This window comes from Aptenodytes patagonicus, chromosome 1 (assembly GCF_965638725.1).
Source record: "Aptenodytes patagonicus chromosome 1, bAptPat1.pri.cur, whole genome shotgun sequence".
Lineage (NCBI taxonomy): Eukaryota > Metazoa > Chordata > Aves > Sphenisciformes > Spheniscidae > Aptenodytes > Aptenodytes patagonicus.
The window spans coordinates 33,216,475-33,237,372 of NC_134949.1; the positions used below are offsets into that span (position 1 = coordinate 33,216,475).

At 38.8% G+C, this 20,898-nt stretch overlaps 1 protein-coding gene across 3 annotated transcripts in view; it reads left to right on the forward strand.

Annotated features, from left to right (window-relative positions):
* PPHLN1 (periphilin 1) overlaps nucleotides 1–20,898 on the forward strand; it is a 79,132-nt gene that overhangs the window by 40,949 nt on the left and 17,285 nt on the right. For all 3 annotated transcript variants that reach the window (XM_076331437.1, XM_076331447.1, XM_076331456.1), the window contains exons 8-9: nucleotides 2,341–2,460; nucleotides 5,077–5,217. In XM_076331437.1, the coding sequence (XP_076187552.1) occupies nucleotides 2,341–2,460; nucleotides 5,077–5,217 (261 nt within the window). The remainder of the gene's footprint in view (nucleotides 1–2,340; nucleotides 2,461–5,076; nucleotides 5,218–20,898) is intronic.

Consider the following 20,898-nt stretch of genomic DNA (forward strand, 5'->3'; position numbering starts at 1 on the left):
CCACTTACGTGATTTGGAATGAACTAACGATAAGAGGGAGCAGTGTTGGTTTTTTTGTTTGGTTTTTTGTTTGCTTTTTTTTGGTCCATCTGTTTACTAAGATGGAACAGGCATTGGGTAGAAATTGTGACAACCTTTTTCAGGCAGTAGAATTTTTGTATCTTTTTTAGATCATAGAATCATAGAATCATTAAGGTTGGAAAAGACCTCTAAGGTCATCGAGTCCAACCGTCAACCCAATACCACCATGCCCACTAAACCATGTCCCTAAGCACCTCATCTACACACCTTTTAAATACCTCCAGGGATGGGGACTCAACCACTTCCCTGGGCAGCCTGTTCCAATGTTTAACCGCTCTTTCAGTAAAGAAATTTTTCCTTACATCCAATCTAAACCTCCCCTGGTGCAACTTGAGGTCGTTTCCTCTCATCCTATCGCTTGTTATTTGGGAGAAGAGACCGACACCCACCTCACTACAACCTCCTGTCAGGTAGTTGTAGAGAGCGATGAGGTCTCCCCTCAGCCTCCTTTTCTGCAGGCTAAACAACCCCAGTTCCCTCAGCCGCTCCTCATGAGACTTGTTCTCCAGACCCCTCACCAGCCTCGTTGCCCTTCTCTGCACACGCTCCAGCACCTCGACGTCCTTCTTGTAGTGAGGGGCCCAAAACTGAACACAGTATTCGAGGTGCGGCCTCACCAGTGCCGAGTACAGGGGCACGATCACTTCCCTACTCCTGCTGGCCACACTATTTCTGATACAGGCCAGGATGCCATTGGCTTTCTTGGCTGCCTGGGCACACTGCCGGCTCATGTTCAGCCAGCTGTCGACCAACACCCCCAGGTCCTTTTCCACTGGGCAGCTTTCCAGCCACTCTTCCCCAAGCCTGTAGCGCTGCATGGGGTTGTTGTGGCCAAAGTGCAGGACCCGGCACTTGGCCTTGTTGAACCTCATACAGTTGGCCTCAGCCCATCGATCCAGCCTGTCCAGGTCCCTCTGCAGAGCCTTCCTACCCTCGAGCAGATCAACACTCCTGCCCAACTTGGTGTCGTCTGCAAACTCACTGAGGGTGCACTCAATCCCCTCATCCAGATCATTGATAAAGATATTGAACAAGACCGGCCCCAGTACTGAGCCCTGGGGAACACCGCTCGTGACCGGCCGCCAACTGGATGTAACTCCATTCACCACAACTCTCTGGGCCCGGCCGTCCAGCCAGTTTTTGACCCAGCGCAGAGACCGCCTGTCTAAGCCGTGAGCCGCCAGCTTCTCTAGGAGAATGCTGTGGGAGACGGTGTCAAAGGCCTTACTGAAGTCCAGGTAGATCCACAGCCTTTCCCTCATCCACTAGGCGGGTCACCTGGTCATAGAAGGAGATCAGGTTGGTCAAGCAGGACCTGCCTCTCATGAATCTGTGCTGGCTGGGCCTGATCCCCTGGTTGTCTCGCTCATGCCTTGTGAGCGCCCACCTTGGTGATGTCCACCTTAGTGTTGCAGTTTTTAATACTAGAGTTGTAGAGATTCTTGGATGGATGCTTCTGTACATGCAGTTGATTCAAATGAAATACCCATGTAGTGGTAACAAGATTTATAAAGCTAGCTGTTCCAAAAATGGTTTTGGTATGTGGGTATTTGTCATTGTCTGTTTGTTGCTCTGTTAGTAAAAGCCAAATCGTATTCTTAGAGATAAATCAATTTTTAATTATTATTTATATGAGTATTTCCATCTGAGAAGGTAGATTAAAAGGCCATAAAACCATGACTGACTCTATTATAAATGATCAACGTTCCCCCCCAAATAAAAAATAATGAATTTTAATGGAAGCAGCTCTGATCATTTAAAGTATGTATAAAATACTTTTTTCCCTAACTAGCTTAGGTTTTATACCCTACACAGTATTTAATAGTTTAGTTTAAATTTGTTACAACCTTTTATTCCTGAAAATCACATTGAATTATTAGATCATTCCACACTTGTATCTGACTTCTTAATGCCCATTTGATCCATGTCTCTTTAAACTCAACTGGTCTCAAATAATTTTTCTGTTATCTCTGTCCCGTGAATGTAATAAAACTGATTCTGAAAGTATGATGCTTTTTTTAACATTTTACTGAACTTAATTGATTTATCTTTTTTCTCTTCTCTCTTTTTTCTCTGCTGTCTCCTCACCCACTTTTCTTTTTAAAGAAATCAGTCAGCAAATGAAATAGCTTCAGCTTCCTTATTTCCTATTTTAAAATGTTTTGGGGATCTGAAAAACTGTTTATTTTAGTTTTGAAGATGTTTTGCCATGTGTAAATATATTTCATGTTAAACCTTGACTATAATGTTTTTGTACAGGGCTTGGATAAGAGCAACAGACTATTGGAAAAGGAACTTGCAGAAGCTGCAAGCAAGTGGGCAGCTGAAAAGTCAGAGAAGGCCGATGAAAGCAATTTACCTGAAATAACAGAGTATGATGTAAGACAGGAGTATTAATCTATTTATTTTGAAGTGTGACAACAATAGACTCTTGTTTTTCTTTACTCTCCTGAAAGGCACATTTTGTAACTTACCCCTGAATTTGTCCGCCTATGCTATTAAATGTTTGTTGAAAGGGAGCGAGAGGGAGACTAAAGCCTTGTGATTTATTTATTCATTTATTTAAAAAAATACAGAAAAACAGAGTAGGTTTTGTTAGTATAATTTGAATTCATGTTGAGCTACAACTGACAAAATAAGGCTCCAGCTCTCCCAGGGATTCTCCAAGGAACTGTTGTACTGGTGTAAGTATGTATGCCTACTGAACTTAAAATTAGTAAGGGACTTCTGAGGCAAAATATGAGTGTACATGTAAAACATAAGACTAAAAGAGAAACTCTGGTTTATTGAGTCCGGTTCCATGCCATGTCAGCCTGTCATATCATGTATTCCTTTTCAGAAAGCAGTCCTCCTCTATATTAAAAATTAACAAACTCTTGCCTGGGTACTGCAGTAGGTAGATTTCACACCCCACCCCATCCCACCCCCGAACGTTTATTTCCTTAATAGTCAACATTCATTAATTGCCAGTTTATACCCATCTGTTCTTGCCCCTCCTTGTCTTCTACCCTCTGCTATATTGAAGTGTGATTATAGCTGTTTTCAGTCTTTGTTTTGTTATGCTGCTCTTGGATAGGATGTCTTTTTTTGGATTCTGCTATATTAGTGGAAGATGTATTTGTCATTTAAAACAAACCAAATGTCATGTAATGTGGTTTTGTAAAATAGTCTTTTAATTCTGTGATCATTTCATCTTCAGCTTTCACTTTGCTTCAACTTTAGAGGCACTCTTACAAAAACAAAATAGTACCTACTTTACAAAGTCATGTGTCTTTAAACTTTATAATTAATGGGTTTGTATTTTATATTTGTTTGTAAATAATTTGAGGGAAAATAAAAGCATCTTGGGAAGCATCAGATTTCCTCCTTGTATTTCACACTTGTGGAACGTAAGGGCTAGATTAGAGAAATAAGCTCACTGGATCCATATTTATCTGAACTTTTTAAGTCCTGTCCATTGATGTAATGGCTGAGTGCATCAACAGCTTCTTGGTACTGGACAGGAAGATCCAGTTTGATAAATAAACTGTTCATTTCCCTCCGGGAAAAAGAAATAAAAAAAAAAAAAAAGGGCGGGGGAGGGGTTGGAGTGAGGAAGAAGCAGCAGCAAACTGATCTAAGCATGAATGCCATACGGAGGAGAACATATGCATGGACATTTCTGAGAGGTTTAGGAGAGTGACGGTGAAGAGAAATGTCACTCCTGTTCTCGATGAGGGGAAGGTAATGCAAGAGAGAAAAGAACAGAGTGGGCCATATGGAGAAGAGCTGTTTAAAGCTTCCTCTGTGCCTCAGAGAAAATTGCAGTGGCAAAAAGATTAAAAATAAAGAAGGATTCAAAATGAAACAATTGCAGTTGATTATGGCAGAGGCTGAGATGATTTATTGACTAGCATTCCTGTAGCACACTTTCTTAATGAAGGAGGTGAGGCATCTCGTTCTGAGTCCTAGAAGAAAGGATACTTCTCACCTTGATTAGTAGGCTGTCATGTATGATTTGCAACAGTTTTTAACTTTTTCCAGTTTATCTTACATAGTGCTTAATAGTTGAACTTTGTCTTGCAGTGAACTTTTTAGCAGCCTTTACTCCCTCTCAGGCATTTCATGATTTGCTGCAGTAACAAGATTTGGGATGCAATCTTAGTGGTTTATATCACTGCTAAGTTTTGAGCAGATGCTCATCAGACCACTTAAGGTTTTTTTTGTGTGTGTGTAATGCTTTTTCTCTTTCATGTTAGTTAAGTCTTAAGATTCTCCGTCTCTTTATTTTTGATAGTAGAAAATATTTTTATGCATCTTCTTCAATTCTCAAATCTTATTTAAAAAAAAAAAAAATTACTATATTCTACAAATCTGTTCCATAATATTAAATATGCTGTAGTAGTTTCTTTTTTTACATCTTCTATATAGGCTTCTTGGAGTAGGAGTCTGTTTTCTTTGGGGCAGGGATACTGTCTTAATTTCTGTTTTAAAGTGAAGCTTATACAATTTTGGTGCTTCCATAAGATTTCTCATATTACCAGGGATCTTCTAAGCACGTGTTTGCTTTTGCTATACAATAGGTATCTCTGTTCCTTTAATATTAAATCTGTGGTCCTGAATGCTGCAAGAGTTCTTTCTGACAGCATTTTGATTTTGTCGATGCCTATTTACCTTTGGTTTTGTTACTTTTGTCCTTTCCCAGAAAACTAATCCCACTTTCATTGTGGATTTTTCTTGCTAGCTGGTGTTATAAATTATATCACATACACAAATTCCTTCTCAGCAGAAGGGCAGATAAAGGTTGTCTGACGACATTGTCTTTACACACTTAAGACTGAGTCACAGGTTTTTTTATGATGTCGTTTTCTACATGTTTAAAATCCATATTTCTATATCTGTTAGATTGTAGCAATAATACTTTGCTAATAGTCTTGATAAGCAAACTCATATCTAACTGAATGTATTTGGGTTTTTATTTTGCTCTCAAAACTCTGAATTTTTTTTTTTTTTAAGGCTGGATCTTCAGCTCCATTATACGTTGAACAAACAGAGGAAACAGAAACAAATATAACGGATAGTACAGAATTATATGAGGATGGCCAGCTTCTTGGCCGCTCAAAAGCAATTGCAACTAAGACAAAGGAGATTGAACAGGTGAGTCCTCTTGGCATTTTGTCACTGATACAGTACCTGTGTAATGGTTTGGTCTGCTAGAAATATGTTGATTTATTTTTTCTCCTTCTTGGAGCATAATATGAATGTAATCTGATTTCTTGAGATGATGTGATGATAATATCTCCATTTATTTAATTCTGAAGAAGCATGGCATTTATCTGCATGTGGGAATTAGTGGTAGTTTTCTGTAACTTACATGCAACACCTGCTATTTTGCAAGCCAAGAAAATGACTGCTTCTTTGAATAATTGTTTTAAAATCAAATATAATAGAGATAATTTCAAATGTAATTAAAAAGTAGGGCTTTATGTGAGATCAAATTATCAAAAACTACTTTTACACTGTAATTTCCTTAACTTAAATATATACAGTTTGGGACTGAACACTAGAAGCTGCCTGTTGTGTTGTTGTTGTGGGTTTTTGGGGGAGGGGGGTTGTTTGGTTTTTTTAAATCAGCTTTGACTCTCAGTGCCTTTGTCATTCTCTGAAGATTAAGAAGCTTTAAGTTTTGCTTTGACTACAGTGTTTTATATCTGGATGAAGGAAGGATATTGTGTTCAAAATGTGTATTCTCTTCTCTTTTGTGTTGAGTACTTGGGGATTGATTTAATACAAAACGATTTCTATTACTCTTCCTGTAACATTGAGTTTTTGAGGACGTTCAATGGAAGTTTATTCATGAATAAGTCTTTAAGATCATGTCACCTCACAGTAAGGAAATTATCTACAATAACCTTCAATTTCATTTGTCGTAGACAATTGAAGTGTTTTGTTTCTATATTTTTGTCACTTCAAATGGAGAGTTTGGAGATTTTTCTAACTTGATCTTTCTGACATAAAGGCAACTATGCCCAACTCTGCAAATTGCATTTAAAGTTTATAATTTGGGTGGGAGAAAGAGATAACTTTCTTCAAACTTGCTCTGATTTACAGTGTTTTCAGTGTATGCCTGAGATGGATGGAAGGGAAATATAGATCACTTTTCCCCCTCATGATTATCTCATAATAACATCTTCAAGAAAATAGGTCTCCGGTCTTGTTCGAGATAAGCTTATTCTAGGTCTTTGTTTTCCATCTTGATTCTAGTGACCTTTGTTCTGTTGCCTGTGAGCCCATTTCCTGTACTGGAACACTTGTTCTTTTTTTCTTGACACTTGAAGAACAACTTTCTACTCAATTGTTTTTGTTTCTTTTTCTTTTTTTTTTAATGTTGACTTTGCATGATCGTGTTCCTAGTGAGCATGGCTTTGCATGTGTGCTGGGTCTGGCTGGGATGGAGTTAGCCAGAGCATGCTGTAACTATGGGGGTCATGATGCAGTTGGTTTATCCCTGTGTGTCTGATCACCAGACATGGCCGAAATCAGCTACTAACAAATGCACAAACTTCTGACTATCTAAAAATTACAAACTGAAAAAAATAAAGACTAGGAGCAGATTTTTAAAAAATAGCAATTGTGATTATTTAGCGTGATGCTGGTGAATCTGTGATTTCTTTATTTCCCACAAAGATCTACCCCTCGGTCCTAAGGACAGGCTTATAGTGAAGACAGATGAAAAGTTCGGCATAAAAACCAAATGTTATTTTCAATATGATCTAATGTTATTATGTTTGGTAGAGTTTGTGCTTATCTCTAAGGAAATCTAGGTTATGTTCTGTAAAACAATACTTTTAGGAACTTAGCTTAGAAAAGCCTGAGGAATAACTTAAAAAGATTTGGATTTCATAGAACCAGTTTCTCCTGTTGTTGATTTGAATATTGAAGCTGTCAGCTTCTGCAGAACTAAAATAAGATTTTAGAATGATACTGGAAGCATCTTCAATACATTTTATTTAACTGAAAAAGATTTTTTTTTTTTTTTTTTAAATAAAATCAGGTACTGTGAATTTGTTGAGAGCAAGACAAGATATGTATTTAGTCATTTAAACTTCAGACTGTAAAATGACCTATGTGATTTTCAGATGAATGTTTAAAAGTAACTTCTGCTTCAGCAACTAACAACAGATCTTCTGGAATTTTTTTTTATGATAGTCCTGATGATTTTCATAATTGTTAAATACTGTGAATCTTCCTACTGTCTATGGAAGCAGTCTCTCTGTAGAAATTTGTACACTATTCTGTTGACTTTGAGTTGTCAGCATCTAAAAGTAAATTTGGTTTAATTCTGTGTAGCTTGAGTTCTCTGCCTTTGACAAGGGATGAGGGAGGGAGCAAAGAGTGGAATGGAAACGAAATTTGCAGTCCTGTGATGGATGAACAGCTTACTAAAGGTTCTTTGGATGAATTTCTCAATATAGTTTATACTGGTTTTACTACTGTTTAACTGAAAGTATGTTTCTGGGTTTTGCACAGTAAAATTAGTCCTTAACATGCAAAATTAATACTATTGCTAGTCAAGCTGTATTGTTTATATAGATGTAACATTTAAATCTTAAAAGTGAACTGTAGGCTATAATACACTTCAGGAATAGGAAGACTGACTTGATGATGAGATATAGAATACATTTATAAGACAGCTTTTATATAATTTGTTTCTGATTATTTGTCTTGAAGACTCAAATAACAGAAAAATTTTTTGTTCTATGGACTTTTTTTCCAGTTCAGCTGTTTAAAATAGCTTCTGAATACCTAGTTTTAATGTATTATTTCTAGAATGTATTTTTGTGGAAGGATTACTAAAATAAAATACTTATTGCAAAGAGTTATGCTGCAAAAATGGTGAAGCTGTAATCCTTCTGCAAAGCAAGATTCCCGAAAGATTGGTTTTCAGTCTTCGGTGGACAGCTATTGAAGTATTTAAAATAAATAAATGAATCAGACAGGGTGGAGATACCCAGTGACACAAGAAGTTACGTGTCTAAGAATTGGTGAAGGTTCAGCTAGTGTTTGAGAAAGTGAGGCTTGATTAGAAGGCTGACCCATCAGACCTCTTTTGCTTCTGTCTCACAAGTTTTTCTGCTTTCTCTTGGAGCACCAGATCTAGTGATGTTTGCTTTTAGTTCATATTTATACTCATCCTGATTCCCAGATATTCTTGCTGTTCCAAACTCCTGCTAAAGCCCTCTTTGCTTTGTCCTCTCCATATCCATCTGTCTCCAAAGCTCCAACCAGGAAAAAGAGCAAAATTTTCCAAATATGTACTTTTACTTCATAGTATGTACTATTTCAGGTAAACCCAGAGGCAAAAAACTGTGCTGACGGAACACGTACAGTGTGTCGCAATGAGCAAATTCATTGCTGTACAGCAGAGAAACAGGCAGCCTGATGCCCTGGGCGGGAGAGGGGGTGGCAGCAGCTTGTAATGTAGTCTGTTATTTCTCTTAAGAAAAAACAACGACAAAAAGAATCCCTTAAGCAACTGAATGAAATATTCATACAGGTGTTCTGTTTAAATAAGTCCATCTCTGTATCTTATGTATCGCTCGTATCACTCTTTTGTAAAGTTCCTTCTACCTTTCCTCTAAGTTACAATAACACAATCGCCAAATTCAGAATTTTAAATGGAATGTGATTGTAAATGGTCACTCTGGCTTATCAACAAAATATTTGTATATTATTTGTTTGATGGGGGACTTACTGCAAGTATTCATGTAAAATCATGTAACCTGAAGAAAAATAAAATTCTTTGTGTGCTAACTATGACAGGACAAAAATTGTGAAACAAGTGCTAGTTGCTGTTTGCAATTTAGTGACTATCTTTTAAGAGTCTGCAGTTGCTTTGCAAGTATTAACTGAAGCTGACATAAAGAGAGGAGAACAGAAGTTGTGCTCATGGATAAAGGCTTGGGAGAATCTGGACACTGTTTGAACAGAGCCAAGAATTATCTGCGTGACTCCCAAACTAGAAAAACTCCAAAGCATGTGTTTAATTTGAATTCTGCCAGTATTACTTGGGAAGGAAGAACATGGCTGAAGATGCACGGGCACTTGAGAACATTGCTGAACTGGGACCGCAGATCCTGGAAGTCTCTGGTCTCATCTTTGAAATGACAGGCATAGTGACAGTATCATAGAAACATCCAGGTTGGATGGGACCTCACCTGGGCCAATCTTCTTTTGAAACAGGGCCTTAAATCAGGTCATTCAGGACTCTGTCAAGTTGAGTCTTGAATATTTCCAGTGAGGGAGACTCCCCTGTTTCCCTGGACAGCCTGTTTCAGTGTTTCACTGCTAGCTCTCTGAGCTCAGCTGCCATCAGTCATGCATGCTGTTCTCCAGAACATGGTTTCCTTCCACCAAGGACATGGTTTCTGCTCCTTGCTCCTCTTGGCAGTTTCCTGTCCCCATCTTGAACTGTGGAGTCCCAGCTCCTTGCTGTGGTCCCATGTCTTTGGCTGGCCTCACCTGGGGAGGTGAAGGGACCTGCTCCACCTGAATTACTCCTCAGCTGCTCTCAGGGAAGGGTTGAATTCCGAGGACCTGCTGGCTCTGCCACTTTGTGGTTGGTAGAACAGGCTCTTTCCTGGCACTTCCGCACAGCAGGTATCTTTATCAATGATCTGGATGAGGGGATTGAGTGCACCCTCAGTGAGTTTGCAGACGACACCAAGTTGGGTGGGAGCGTTGATCTGCTCGAGGGAAGGAAGGCTCTGCAGAGGGACCTGGACAGGCTGGGTCGATGGGCTGAGGCCAACTGTATGAGGTTCAACAAGGCCAAGTGCCGGGTCCTGCACTTTGGCCACAACAACCCCATGCAGCGCTACAGGCTTGGGGAAGAGTGGCTGGAAAGCTGCCCAGTAGAGAAGGACCTGGGGGTGTTGGTCGACAGCCGGCTGAACGTGAGCCGGCAGTGTGCCCAGGCGGCCAAGAAGGCCAATGGCATCCTGGCCTGTATCAGAAATAGTGTGGCCAGCAGGAGTAGGGAAGTGATCGTGCCCCTGTACTCGGCCCTGGTGAGGCCGCACCTCAAATACTGTGTTCAGTTTTGGTCCCCTCACTACGTTGAGGTGCTGGAGCATGTGCAGAGAAGGGCAACGAGGCTGGTGAGGGGTCTGGAGAACAAGTCTTATGAGGAGCGGCTGAGGGAACTGGGACTGTTTAGCCTGGAGAAAAGGAGGCTGAGGGGAGACCTCATCACTCTCTACAACTCCCTGAAAGGAGGTTGTAGCGAGGTGGGTATCGGTCTCTTCTCCCAAGTAACAAGTGATAGGACGAGAGGAAATGGCCTCAAGTTGCGCCAGGGGAGGTTTAGATTGGATGTAAGGAAAAATTTCTTTACTGAAAGAGTGGTGAAACATTGGAACAGGCTGCCCAGGGAAGTGGTGGAGTCCCCATCCCTGGAGGTATTTAAAAGACGTGTAGATGAGGCACGTAGGGACATGGTTTAGTGGGCACGGCGGTGTTGGGTTGACGGTTGGACTCGATGACCTTAGAGGTCTTTTCCAACCTTAATGATTCTATGATTCTATGATTCCATCCTGGTGCATCTTCTTTTCCATCTTTGTATCTCTTTGCGCTGAATGAAAATTCTGCAGCATTAATGTGTGTCTCATGTTTTAATATGTTCCGTGAAGTAGGGTATAGATCCACGATGTGGCTTTTGATGTTCTATTTGTAAGCAATCAGAAACTTTGGAGAGTTTTTAAAAGCAAAAATAGTGAGGTAATTAGCTTTCTGGTTGTGGGTTTTTGTGGTGGTGTGGGTTTTGTTTTGTGTTTTTTTTTTTTTGAGCTAAGTGTTTCCTTATGGCTTTGAACATGCCTTTCCCTCTTTCCTCCACAATTATAATTTTGAAATTTGATGTTATATGTTGTCTGAGCATGGTGGGGTAGAAGTCCATTAATTAGGTGTTTAAAAAAATTGGTCTGGGTACTTGAGAATAGTGTAGCAGAGAATTTTGCATTGGCATGTCAAGGTCAATGAATATTCATAGCTGGCTGATGTAACAATTTCATGCACTCTTTTTATATTTTTGCATTTAATAACATGCAATATACATTAAAGTATTGTTTTGGATTTGTTTAGTTTCTGTTTTTGTATAGTTAAGGATCAGCTTATGCTTTTAGCACATAATGTGCTGAAGTGTGGGGTTTTTTTTTTTTGGAAGTGATGACAAATATGTCCCTGGTGTTAAATTCACAGTTGGAGCAATTAAGCGTCGGTGTTACACAAAAGGCTATCTCTTTGTTGTTCCTTTATGAGCATGAGTAGCAGGGATTCTTGAAATGTCTTATCTTGTCTAGACATCAAGTCTGCAATGCTGTATTAATTAGTCCATTATTATGTGTCCAGTTTCTTAAATGTTGCATATGCAAGTTGAAGTGACATGGGTTACCTCTGAAAAATCTATTATTTTTCTGAAGACAAATTTTGCCAAATGAGCCAAGTACCTTCCTTGATTTTGGCAAAAAATCAAACCTTTAAGTTTCTGAATGAGATTTGACACTCAGACCTCAATTTGTCTATTAGCACAGAGCTCTGGCATCTAAGAAGGAAGCATAGGAATTAATGGATTAATGAATGCTTTTTTTCTAATGGAATTACTGGCTGACTGGCTTTCAGTTCAACAATATTTTTAAATGTTCAGCAGAAAAATACTTTTAAGTGTTCAAACATTTGGATTAATTGCTTGTTTACTTGACTTTCTAAATTAATATTACTTGTTAACGGCCCTCAGTAGTATCAACGAACTGTTGAAGGCTGTTGCCTTCTTGCTGGAAGATGCTGAAAATCACAGATTTTTCTAAAGCTTGCATTTGAAACGTCATCGATATGGTGCATAGAAAGAAGGAAAAACAGGTGTGTGGCTGGGTCAACAGGTTGTCCAGATTCTGTTTCCAGATCTGCTGTCTAACCACTTTTCATTTTTAGGTAAATTATGTAAATCTCTGACCTAGAAGTTGCAGTTAAGTAAGAAAACCAGTTAGGTTTTAGTAGTTGTAGTGCGTGTAGTTTCAAAAGAACTGTTTCTTGTTCTCCTGCTTTGTCAGATCTCTTGTTCTGGTAAGATCTATATAGCAATAACTGAATTGTCTTTGTGTGTATTTAACACTTTTTAATGGGACTGTGTTCTCTGGTGGTGCTGCTCTGAGAGAAGACTGACAGCTCACAAAGTGAAACTTCACATTGCGAAGATTTAGTTAAGAAAGTTTTGGTTTTAATATCAGACCATAAAGAAAATATACAGGCATTTCTGTCATGACAAAATAGTTACAATTTCTGTAATGTATGGAAGTGTACTGCATACCTTCCTCCCCACCCTCTCCTGTGTCCGTTGCTAGTTTTGTTTTGCTTCAAACAAAACTGTTTTATAGTGCTTCAATGGTGTAAAGGTGAAAGAGGATGTAAATATGAGGTAGCTTCCACATCTTGGCTAGGAATAAGCTATTGAGAAACCATGGTAAGTATATCAGAAAAGTTTTATAAGTTCTGCATATGTTAGATTAAACATTTAGGTTTTAGCAGTTGTAGTAAAATAAATGAATAAATTGGACTAATGGGAATCCAGGAAGGAATGAAGGAGGCGGCTGTCAAAGCTGGCCTTGGATATACCTTTTCTTTTGACTTCAGCTGAGCCAGGGAAACAGGTTACCATTTCCTTACATTAGCTTGTTGGTCTGCTTGCGCTGTTGCTCATTTCGGGCAAAATTATCTAGGTTAGAAAAAAATCCCCTAATTAAAATGTGAGTTAAGTGAAGCTGAGGGAACTGGAACAGTAGCTAGAGAACACATTAAAGGATTATTTCTGATTATGGATGAGGTCAGACATGCTTTGTTTCTGACGGGAGTAGACCAGACAAGAGTAACAGGCCAGATGAGAGTAAAAGATGGGGAAGCTGTAGATTTTGGTTCCCTCCTAGCTTTTCTGTTGTCTTTCAAACCTTGTGTACTTAATACACAGTAGCAAGGCCTTAATGATGAACTCATCATCATCGGTCTAATTTGGTTGGTAGCATAGTATGTATCATGCCTCCTCTGAGCTTCTGTTTATTTTATTTAAATGTAAGATGTAATTAAGTGTGTTAATTTATTTTTTCCTAATCAAGAAAACATTTGTCTCGGGTTTTGGTATTTTGCCTTAGGCTTCTCAGAAAAATTGATGAGGATTCCTTTACTTAATGGTATCATCTGCCTATGATCTTGTTTCATCCTTTCGCGGTTTATCAGTTTCCTTGTATCAGTACCCCTCTCCTTATATACAAGGCAAGTCATTTATTACTTTTTACACATTCTTAGGCACTTTTTCTTCCACATTAATTCTGACTCACTGATTTTTCTACTATCTTAATATTTATTCTAGACCTCCTTAACTTTTACCATTGCAAAATCAAATCAATTAAGTTGTTATGCTTATTTGTATCTTTACAGTTCACACTTGCCTTAAGTCTTTTTTGTGCTGTGATTTTTCAGTTTTCAAAATCTGAGCTGTTTGTTAGAAATCCGCATTTTTATGTTTATTGAGACTGCAAGATGGAGAACATAAAAGCTTTTGGTCAGTATTCTCATAGTATCATTGATTGTCCTTACAAATACATTGATTTGAAGCAGGACACTTTTAAAAGGATGTGAAAAATTTAACTACTTTCCTTTTCTTGTGTTTGGGTCACCATGCTTTACAAGTTGCGGTCCTTCACTTTCCATTTTTTTAGCTGTGTTCTATTCCCTTTCCGTGGACGTTAATGGGTTATTTGGTATGTACTGCAGTGTTCGTAATTACGAACTGCTGCATATGCAAAATCAGTGCAACTCACTCATTTCACTTCAGCACCTGAAGGTATAGTTTAATAAGGAAATGTATTCCCACATTTGAGCTTTTCGCCAGTAGCTTTTTACATTGGAAAGCTGAAAAAAAGTGAGCGTTATTTAATATACAACACTCATAGAGTGATACTTTTAAGAGAACTTAACACCATAAATGTACGCATGTATACAGTAACAGTAGAGTATTTTCATTCTTAGAGAGACTCAAATACATTAGATAGAATTCACCTTTAGCTTTCTATCACTATCTATCTATGGAAGATTTTGTGTGTGACAGTGGGGGTTTTTTTAATGCAACAGTTTTTGGCCTGTGCTAAGCACATTATTTTGAAGTTGGTGAATGCTGGGGACTCGGCCTGTTGACAAATCTAGTCATTGATACAGTTTTTGATGTCATGGCACTTCATTTATGCGACCAAGCAGGACTGCAGATTCCAAGATCTCAAAGAGGACTGTTTGCTTACAGATAGTCTTAAAGGGGATTGTTTACTGATGTTATAAATTCATGGCAGATCTCTGGAAGACTTAAATGAGAGACTGTTAGTAGTTAGGTACGTGATAAAATTGCTGGACTTGGTTAAAACCAAAGAAAATGTGAAAGAAGGTTCTGTCTGTTTCACTTAGTGCCCTGCTGTTCAAATCTGAAAGACAAGTCACTTCTTGCTCAGATAAAGTGAAAATCTAAGGAGTTGTCCATCAAATAGTATTTTTTCAATCAACAGCTAGCAGTGATTGCTTGATTTAAGATTTCTTGTTCTGTCATGAGAAACCAGAAGAACTTAACGACAGAATGAAAGAAGACTTGGAAACTAATACTGAGTAGACGAGGAAGAAGAAAGATTAGTTTCAAGAGATGATGAGTGTAAACAGGATTGGAAAAGGCGTTAGGAAGAGAAGAAACTCTCTAAAAATGTGTGGGCCTTGATACATAATTAGGAACTAATTATGAGAAATTGCCTACTGAAAAAACTGTCAGAAGTTGATGCTTGGAAGGATAAGCAGAACTGACACTGGCGAGCCTCCTGAGAAAGCTGAAGGACAAAACCAGAAATGATGAATAGGCTGAGCGTTGATAAAGGCAGTAGTTTCTGTGGGGGTGAGGGTTATTGTTTTTGTGTGTGCGTGGTTTTTTTGTTGTTGGTGGGGTTTTGTTGTTGCTGGTTTTAATAACTTTAATTTAGAGGATAGAGAGAGCCTTGTCTCCAACTTTGTCTCCAGCTTATTCTTGCCTTAACAGAAGGGCATCGGTGGTCTTGAGAGGTGGTTTTAGCAGTGTTGTTTGATTTTGGTTTTGAACTGTTTTAAGAGTGGGAGACAAAATTCTCTCTTAGTTGGCTCAGTGCACTGAGGCTTAAAGTTTCAATGTTTTAGTATTTTTCTTTCTTATAACCTAGTGTCACTTGAACAGGGCATCTTTTGAATTGTGGAGGAATATTTCAGCATTGCTGCTGGGGAAACCTGTTGCTTCCTGGATTGAAACAGAATGAGAATAGGATCAGTCCCATATACCTAATAATTAGATCCAGAAATTCAAATTGCCTCAGAAATAGCCCTAGCTCAAAGAACTACTGTATAGCATCTATTCCTACCCCCAACACTGGTTTCACATCAGCTCTACCAGTATTCCCGATACAGTCTGAGCATTGATCTTCTGAAAGACTTGGAGATGAAACAGGAATCCAAGTGGTGCTTAAAACAGGATGTATATAGGGCAAACAGAGAACAGTGTCATAACGGAAGGGTTTCATAAAACCATATGTGATGATGGGAAGGTGGTAACTGAGCGAACATGCAAAAACCCTTGGTAAATGGCAAATGAAATGTAGTGGCAGGAAGGCAGGTGACAGGAGGGACTTGATGTTTGGCATGAAAGCTGGTTTCCCTTTCTCCAGCACTGACAACAGCTTTCAGGCCTCAGGAGGTTGGAGTAGACAGCGACAGAAGAGTATAGCACAGAAAACCTATAGGTAGGGAAAATCTGCTGAAGTGTGAATCTACAGTTTTATGTTTTTTCGTGTGTCTTTTACAGACTGCAGGGCTGATCTTAATGTAACAGAAACTTGTTTTGTAGATGGCTGTTTTGCTGGTGCGTGTAGTTTAATCCTCTAATCCATTTGTTATCTGATTTGTATACAACACTGATTCGTGTATAAATATAGGATCATCTGTGACCAAAGACACTTTGGTGACAGGTTGCATTTGTCACCTGGTTCTTAAGTCTCTATTTCTTGTTATATTCTGTATCTCAGGGCCTAGCCTGATGTCTTCGTTCTTCCGGCAGTTGTTTCACTGGGTAGGTTAAACTCAATATGTTTTAAAGATGGGTAAGCCACACTGTTTTTTAATAGCTTGTTCTTTTCTGTGAACATTAGTGATTTGATAGCCATTAATTGGATGGCATTTGGAAAGCAAACAAATTATTTAAAATGAAAAAGCTGCAATTTAGAGGACTGTTCTATGGTTTTTGTTCAAATTATTTTGAGTGCATATAGTATTTATGTGGGTTTGTATCTTAAAAGTTTGGCATAGGAAGTATTTATTTGCCCTGACCTTTAAAATATAAGGTAATCATATAGTTCTTTTTCACATTGTTGGTTTTTTTGTTGTGTGTTGTTTTTTTTTTATTTTTTATTTTTAGAAAGATAATTCCAAAAGGCATCAGAATTGGGAACTTAGTTTCCTAAATGATATGGGAAAAAAATCTTTTGTTGCGTAAGTTGCTTATGCATGTGCTGCTTCTGTAAGTTAAGCTTATAAAAACATTATACTTTTATCTTGGGGTTTAAATGACTAATGCACATCATCATTTATCACTGACCCACAAGGATTACCTTCCTGTTTTGTTTGACTCTTATTTGCACTGATGTTGTGACTTTCAGTCCTCAGTGATTGTCTGGACATACACTAGTATGGATATCACAACTTTTAATGGCATGCTTCACAAAATATGGCAGAAAAACAAGGGCCAAGATTTCCCACAGGACAAAGGTTATAGTGTGCCTGTTTTAGCTTGGTACTTTGACTTTGAAAGGCTAATAGAGTCAACTTGGCTTATAAAATCACAGAAGTTGAATACTGACAAAATCAAGTGGGTAATACTGCTCATGGTTCTTTAGCTTCTCATGCTTCTTGAGAAGGACTGTTTATATGTTAATTTTCTGAACTACTGAACTTCAAGTGTTGCTCTGAATGACACTAATAACCTTTAATAGATGGATTTGATACTGTTTCTCCATGGTCTAATTGGCTTGCTAGCAATCTTTCCCCCTCTCCTGCCCCCCAGATAGCTTAAATACTTGGTTTCATTACAACATGAAATGTTGTACTTACGTGGGTACTGTGTGTACTTACTTGACCATCATTACTCCCCACAAGCAGTTCACCACCTTAGTATAGTAGATAATTTATATATTAACTTTTTCGGTCACCTGCTACCTAAATAAAAAAATCTCCACATAAGCATTTTTAACACAAAATCAGAATAGATTAGGGTATGCTGACACAAGCTTTTCGGCGATCATCTTCAGCTGGAAATTTGCCCAGTTTATTACTTTTTTTTTTTTTTAACTTGGCTTCCTGGAGAAACTAGCTTATGCAATCGCAGAGTATCTGTGCTGTGTATCTCTTGACTCTATTGTCAGGTTTCAACTAAATTCAGTTTAGGCATAAACCAAGATGATTAGTTGTTACAAGCTTTATGAAAATAGGCAGTAGCAGAAACTACGAGTTCAGTGGAGAAAGACCATAATACGATGGCATCTCATTAGACATCAGGAAGTCCCCTTAAGCAAGTGCTGCAGTTGTTTTCAAAGACAAAACAAAACAAAAAAATAACTTGGACCGTTGCAGACCTCAGCTGCATGTTATGAAGAGTTTGGTGGCAACCATAGTTTCAGAAATTACATCCCTGTGCAGTACTGTCCTCTGCGCTGGCACGGTAGTCTTTGTGGGGCCTGACTATGCATCAGATCAGGAAAAAGAATGAAAAGTTTGCAGATATTTCTGTGTCCAGTTCTCTTATTCACAGTGTGGTTCCTTAAATGTGCCTGCTGCCACAAGTGAATACCCATGCTGTGTTGTGTGTCGAGCCACTACCGTCTCTGAGTTATTATATTATGACTTCAAGTTACTAAATGTTCAAAGTTATTTAATCATCAGGCAGAAATCTATAGAAAGCGATAGTCTTTTGGTAGTTTGGCATTTGCATAGTAACTGTTTCTTTTTGTCATAGGGAAGATAAAACTTTGAAAAATATTCCTGTTTAATTTCTGTCTAAAGCTGCTGTGCCTAGAACTCTCTTCTTCCTTTAGGACACCTCACCATCTTCTAACTTCAGTAGCCTTGGTTCTACATATTTTGGAGAATTTACTCATTTTGGAGCACTAGTGCATCAGTAGACACCCTCGTAACAGCTTCTTCCAGCTGGCTTGTTGGAGCCGAACTTTGATCTAGTTGTGAACCAAGCTGGTACCCAGCTGCTCCAGCCCCTAAAGTTCTTGAGCAGATCTTGAGAGGAAAGAGCAGTCACAATAACCAGTATTTCAGGTAGTGAGATAGCTCAGTTTTGTGAACTAAATGGTCCCTTTTAATAAAACTCTAACCTCTTACAGTTCATTAAAGTATTCGTGCTTTTAGGAAAATGAAGATCAAGAGATTTCTGACTGGTTTATGTATTGCCTGTCAGCTAATGTGATGAAGAACTGGAAGTGTGCAATTATAGAGAAATGTTCCCACAGCAAGGCGCAGCTCACTGTGAAGTAAAGCTGAATGCCCTTTTGAACGCATCTGCTACCTGCCACTGAAAGGGAAGTTGTAACAAAGACTCTGTTACGGTTTAAGATAAAGATGTCTCTTTGTTCATTTGGTGGAACCTGTGAGCTGGATGCAGCCTCCTTGAAACCTGTAATTAGATTACTTCTGCTGGTGGGGCAGTCTCGCCCATAGCTCTCCCAGCAAGGGGGATGGAGACCGTACCTTCACCAGCTCTTGGCAATGACTGGTGCACCTCTCCACCCCCAACAAAAGTTCAGGGGTTTTTTTTACACAGTTGAAAGGAGAGAAACCAGTGTAGGAAGGCATGTGAATCTCAAGTTAGGAATCTTCCTGTGCTCTATGGAGAGGTGGACCATGCCAGAAAGAAGGTGCAAGGAGGACTGGATGCAGGAGAGGATCCAGAAGGCAGGGGTAAAAGGATGCAAGAGTTTCTGAGGAAGAGGCGGAGTGGAACTATGTCTAGCTGAGGGATGAGATGACCTCTGAATTGGAGGGTGGAGGAAATCTGGAGGAGGTGAAAGGATTTGTAGTGGCAGGAGAGGTAGGATTGGGAATTGGGAGTGTGGGAAGCAATGGGCGAGGGTGGGACTAGACTTGCAGTTGAAAAAAGATGATTTGTGCCAAGATCAGGAACTGCAGCCAAGAGGGTGGGGAAAAGAAAGAGATGGGGAACAAGAGGAACATGGGTGGAGATGGGAATTAATTCCACAGAAGCTCTGAAGCCTATGGGCAAATGCAGTGGAGTTTCTCCCTGGCTGGAGGGTGGAGACGCTACATCATGCAAGAAAACTTACTGCTATTTCTGGTGCCAGAAACAAGTGGGGAGCAGTCAGGTGCTTCCAGCTTGGTGTCTTCCCCTCTGGATGCCCTCGAGGCGTCTGCAGGAAGCTACAATCGTAAGGCAGGAAATGCAACGTTTCTGCATCGAGTACCTGAAATTGCTTACTGAAGAATTTGATAAACATGTCAGTCAGTGCTGATTGTTCTGTTGTCCGTTTGGTTCACTTTACTGTATTTCTTATCAACTAAAAATAAAAACAATATGAATATTGTTTTTAACGAAACTATTAATCCGCTTACCCAAGCGCAGGTCTAGTCATAACTCAAAAATGTCCTGATTAATTTTTAAATACTTTTTTTAGTTTTTCTCAAATTTACTATTAGGCATAACTACAGCTCACTGTACAATTTTCCTTTTTCTTACATTGCTATTGAAGGATGTTTTCTTGCAACTATGTTTTCGCTAAAATCAGAAGCAAAGATAAACTCTGAGAGTCTGTTTCCTGTTTCACTGAGGTCAGTTAATTTTTTTTTTTTCCTTTGATTTTCTAGTAACAGGGTACCTAAATGTTTAACTCTGAGCTCTATAAAGCTCTCTGACTCACCCTTGATTTGATTTGGGCTGTTGGTTTCTTAAGCCTATGTATAAGTGATTTGTGCTTTTAATAACAGTGAAATGTTTCATAATACATTCCACAAAATTATTGATCTTGTTATTCTTGCAGTCTCCTTTTGGATCAAGAATTATATCTGCATTCCAAATGTGACCATTATCATCTGTACACTAGTAAATATACAGTAAAATGATTGTAGTATTGAGTCATTAACATACCTAATCCAGATGTGATTAATCTAAAATTACAAATTCATATGTGATTTAATAAGACAGACTTTTAAAAAATTAGTTAAATATGGTATGTGTTCTTGGTGTGTGAATTTTCTATATCATTCGTCAGCCAGTATTTGGGGAATTGCGGGTAGTCCAGAAAAACTTGAGTTTAAAGTAATTAAATGGTCGCTCATGACCCAGGTAAGTTACCAAAGAAACTCTGTTTTAGGAGTGTTCCTTTCTATTTTAAGCAGGGTGGGCTTTTTGCTACCAAGAAAAGCATGTATCATTATAATGAGCTGGCTCTGGAGCCTTTTAATTTGTGTAGATGTTACTCATGTCATGGTAAGCAGCCAGAGCAGTGATTCCGAAGAGATGTATCTCCTCTAGCGTAAAGATAGTTCGCTCCTTGTTCATTTATATTGATCCAAATACATTTTTTACTGATGGGAGAAACATAATTTTTGCATGTATGTGTTTCTGATAGTGCAGTGAAAATGTAAGGTAACTCCTTGCTTGTCTTAGACCTGTGCGATACGTTGTGGACTTCTGAGAATGTAACCTCTACTTTGCAACAC